At 51.2% G+C, this 4,529-nt stretch overlaps 1 protein-coding gene across 1 annotated transcript; it reads left to right on the forward strand.

Moving 5' to 3' along the window:
• The first annotated feature begins 5 nt into the window (after positions 1-5).
• On the forward strand, positions 6-3,893 carry Madcam1 (mucosal vascular addressin cell adhesion molecule 1). The gene is made up of 4 exons (XM_028784356.1): positions 6-352; positions 603-929; positions 1,688-2,119; positions 3,579-3,893. The coding sequence occupies exons 1-4, from the start codon at positions 133-135 to the stop codon at positions 3,719-3,721; spliced, it is 1,122 nt and encodes a 373-aa protein (XP_028640189.1). The 5' UTR covers positions 6-132; the 3' UTR covers positions 3,722-3,893.
• The last annotated feature ends 636 nt before the right edge of the window (positions 3,894-4,529 follow it).

Raw genomic sequence — 4,529 nt, forward strand, 5'->3', positions numbered from 1 at the left:
TGGGACCTGGGGTCTCAACCCGGGGTCAGGGCTGGAACCTGGGACCTAGTGGCTCCAGCACAGCTTTAATGCTCTCACTCCTCAGGCCAGTCCTTCCAGGTGAGTCCCCCTGAGCCTGAGGTAGCTGTGGCCATGGGCACATCCCTCCAGATCACCTGCAGCATGTCCTGTGACAAGGGTGCAGCCCGGGTGCATTGGCACGGCCTGGACACCAGCTTGGGCAGTGTGCAGACCCTTCCAGGCAGCAGTATCCTCTCCATACGAGGCCTGCTCTCAGACACAGGCACTCGTGTGTGCGTGGGCTCCTGCGGGACTCGAAGCTTCCAGCACTCGGTGAAGATCCTTGTGTATGGTGAGGCCCACTCTGCCTTTCTAGGTGCCACCTACCCCAGGGGAATCAGGACCTTGCACCATACCAATACCATCACCCACCAAGTCCCCACACTTCTCTGCCCCATACTCCACCCTGTAGACCTTCAAGGCTGACACAACCACTCTTCCTGTCCCAACCAGCCATGGCTGCCCTATCACTCTAAACTTACCTCTGCCTGGCCCAGCCCTGACCTCCAAGCTCAGCCCTGGGCCCCACTATTGATCCACAGCCTTCCCAGACCAGCTGGTGGTGTCGCCGGAGTTCCTGGTACCTGGACAGGACCAGGAAGTGTCCTGCACGGCCCACAACATCTGGCCTGCAGACCCGAACAGTCTCTCCTTTACCCTGCTCCTGGGAGAGCAGAGACTGGAGGGTGCCCAGGCCCTGGAACTAGAGCAAGAAGAGGAGATTCAAGAGGCTGAGGGCACACTGCTGTTCCGAATGACACAACACTGGTTGTTACCCTCCTTGGGGACTCCCACCCCTCCTGCCCTGTACTGCCAGGTCACCATGCAGCTGCCCAAACTGATGCTGACCCACAGAAGAGAGATTCCAGGTAAGGCCACTGGGTCCTTTCTGACTCAGCAGCTCTGGAACTTAGACCATGATTGCTTGTCCCCACCTGTAGATCCCTAACCAAACTGTTCAATGTCTGTCCCACAAGGCAGCCAGAGAAAAGGTTAACTGAAAAGATGAGAACCTACACTGTGCTAGCCCCAGCATGATATTTCTTTCATTTTCTGTTCACAAATTCTTGGCTTTGCCTAGCTGAGTGGTGACAGTGCATATCTTTAATTCCAGAACTCAGGAAACAGAGCCGGGTGGCTCTCTTGAGTTTGAGGCCAGACTGGTCTGCAGAATGAGTTCCAGGACAGCCAAGGCTACACAGAGAAATCCTGTCTTGAAAAACCAAAGTAGCCGGGCGGTGGTGGCGCACGCCTTTAATCCCAGCACTTGGGAGGCAGAGGCAGGTGGATCTCTGAGTTCGAGGCCAGCCTGGTCTACAGAGTGAGTTCCAGGACAGCCAGGGCTACACAGAGAAACCCTGTCTCGAAAAACCAAAAAAAAAAAAAAAAAAAAAGAAAGAAAAAGAAAAACCAAAGTAAATAAATAAAATATAAACAGTGGCCTGGTAGACTTACATAGGAACCAGTATCCAATAACTGTTCTGTGTCATCAGCTCCTGGTCCCAACTACTATGATGCCCTGTGTCTCTTGAGTGATGGGGGAGGGGTGTTGGAGGGGTTCTGGACCAATACTGGGCTGCAGATGAGGAAAACAAAGCTACAGGAAGAACATTCATTCTGTCTGCAGTGCTAGGGAGCCAGACCTCACCTGAGCCCCGGAACACGACCTCTGCTGAGCTCTATATCCTGACCTCGTCAAGTACTGCTGAAGCAGGAGCCACTGGGCTCAACATCACGGCCCTGCCTTCTACCCCTCCACACCCCAAGCTCAGCCCTAGGACTCTGAGCTCTGAGAGACCTTGCCGCCCCCAAATCCACCAGGACCTGGAGACAGGCTGGGAGCTCCTGTGCGAAGCATCCTGTGGGCCTGGAGTGACCGTGCGCTGGACCTTGGCTCCTGGCGACCTGGCAGCCTACCACAAGGAGGAGGCCGGGGCCCAGGCACGGCTAAGCATGCTGCCCCCAGGTCCCATTCCAGAGGGTTGGTTCCAGTGCTGCCTGGACCCTGGCGGGCAGGTGACCAGTCTGTATGTTCCTGGCCAGGTGACTCCAAATCCCTGTGAGTGCTGGGGCCCTGGGAGGGAGGGACAAATGGGACTAAAATGCTAGTGGGGGGTCTGTGCCATGCCTAGCCTCAGTTTACCCTAAGTTCAGTATGCTTTCCTACCTGTGAGACCACTTAGAACTTGAAGCACCTTGCAGATTTTCAGAGGCAGGGAGGTTCTGTGAAACAAACAGTAAAAAAAAAAAAAAAAAGTTTTTAACGTTGGTTTCATATGCCCGAGGCTGGCTTCAAACTTGCTTCATAGCTAAAGGTGACCATGATCTTCTTGCCTTAGCCTCTTCAGTGCTGAGATAACAGGTGTGCACCACTGTGACACATGTCTTATGGCTGAATTTTAAAATGTTAATTGGGTCTGGAGTGACAGATGGCTCAGAAGTTAAGAGAACTCAATGGTCTTGCAGAGAACCCGGGTTCTCTCCCCAAAAGATGGCTCACAAACACCTGTAAGTCCAGATCCAGGGGACACAACCCATCCTTGTGGCCTCCAAGAGCACCGCATGCATGTGGCACACATATGTACCTGAACACTAAGAACTCCTGCATATCAAAATAAGACAGGCAGGTATGGTGGCACACGCTTTTAATCCCAGCACTCAGAAGGCAGAGACAAGAAATTCATAGCCACTTGTAACTCCAGTACCCAGAGACTTGATGCCCTCCTCTGACTTCCAAGGGTACCTGCATGTATGTGGCACACACAGAGACATACACACACATACATAAACAAAAAATAAACATTAAAAAAAATAAATCTTGCTGGGCAGTGGTGGCGCACGCCTTTAATCCCAGCACTTGGGAGGCAGAGACAAGCGGATTTCTGAGTTCAAGGCCAGCCTGGTCTACAGAGTAAGTTCCAGGACAGCCAGGGCTACACAGAGAAACCCTGTCTCAAAAAAAAAAAAAAAAAGAAAAGAAAAAAAAAAAAAAAAAAGAAAGAAAAAACAAAAAAATAAAAATAAAATAAAAATAAATAAATAAATAAATCTTAAGCCAGGTGGTGGTGACATACACCTTTAGTCCCAGAGGCAGGCAGATCTCTGAGTTCAAGGCCAGCCTGGTCTATAGAGCAAGTTCCAGGAAAGCCAGCCAGGACTACATAGAAGACTCTTGTCTCAGAAAAACAAAACAGACAAAAAAAAATCAAACAAAACAAAACATAGAACTAAGCTGGGCATAATGGCGCACAGCTATGACCTAAGTACTTGGGCAGTAAAAGCAGAAGGGTTATCAGCCTAAGCTACAGTGAGACCCTCGTTTAAAAAGGTTTCCCATTAAGTATGTTCCTTCTTCCATGCTGTCTTTGAGTATGTCTGGTTGGGTGGCTGTTTTCTACCCAAGTAGAGGCCAGCTAGTTGATAATACTGCTTTTCAACTGTAAAGGCCCATGTACAGTTCCCTCTGTGGAGCCCGCAGGCAGTGGGACTGGTGACAGCCTTTCTTCCTACTCTTTCAGACTCTATCATCGCCCTATGGATTGGCAGCTTGGTGCTGGGGCTGCTTACACTGGCCTTCCTTGCCTACCGCCTGTGGAAATGCCTGTGGAAATGCTACCAGCCAGGTCCTCACCAGCACGCCAGCTCGTGCACACTCCTATGAAGCTTGATTATGCCAGACTAAAGGAAGCAGAGAGTGATCAGCTGTAGGATTTGGGGCATCAAGTTGATAATGTGGCCACTTTCCTTGGTGGTCAGCACATCTATAAGCTCCTCCTGGCTACTGAGCTTTCCTGTCTGTTGGCCCATAGCTAAATAAAGGCCCCATATCTAGCCACCGGTGTATTCATTCGTACTGTGAATAGGAAGGCTTTATGAATCTCCTATCCCTACACCCAGAGTCCCTGAAGACAGGCACACATCCTCAGCTACCTTTGTAGGCCCGAGCAACAGGCAGGAGGATACTAGACTGGGAAATGCCAGCATTTAACAAGAGTAACTAAGGAGGTACCCAATAGCCTGGGAAAAGTTCTTGGCGGGGGGGTGGTGACCCGGGAAAACACGAAGAGCGGTATGGATGCCGGACAAGGGTATAAACACGATGTCAGTAGATAAACAGCCAAAGATAACACAGAAGCAGGACATGCGAGGATACTAGAGAGCCACAGCAGTTCAGAGTTACAAGGAGAGCAACCACCTCTGGTGGTCAGCAAGGGTAACAGTCTGGGGAAGGAAGGGGAATCTGGTGAAGACTCCGCTCAGCCAGGCCAAACGCTGGAAAGAGACAAAGTGAGGACAGAAACCCGGAAGAGCCAGGCCGAGTCTAAGAGCAAACGCAGAAAACGGTCTGAACCCCGCTTTCAGCCCTGGATTCCTGGCGGGCTCTGTGGGGTTTCTCTGGTACCCAGGTGCTGGTTGCTAGGAGACCGTGCGTAGGAAGACTTGCCCACTACCAAGATGGCAAGGTATCG

The sequence above is a fragment of the Grammomys surdaster genome, unplaced genomic scaffold (genome assembly GCF_004785775.1).
Source record: "Grammomys surdaster isolate TR1022 unplaced genomic scaffold, NIH_TR_1.0 121458, whole genome shotgun sequence".
In the NCBI taxonomy this organism is placed as follows: domain Eukaryota; kingdom Metazoa; phylum Chordata; class Mammalia; order Rodentia; family Muridae; genus Grammomys; species Grammomys surdaster.

Coding starts and splice junctions, on each gene's coding strand:
- Madcam1 (XM_028784356.1), top strand. CDS start 133: ATGGGCACATCCCTCCAGATCACCTGCAGCATGTCCTGTGACAAGGGT. Junction 930..1,687: donor CCACAGAAGAGAGATTCCAG/GTAAGGCCACTG, acceptor TTCTGTCTGCAG/TGCTAGGGAGCCAGACCTCA. Junction 2,120..3,578: donor CCAGGTGACTCCAAATCCCT/GTGAGTGCTGGG, acceptor CTACTCTTTCAG/ACTCTATCATCGCCCTATGG.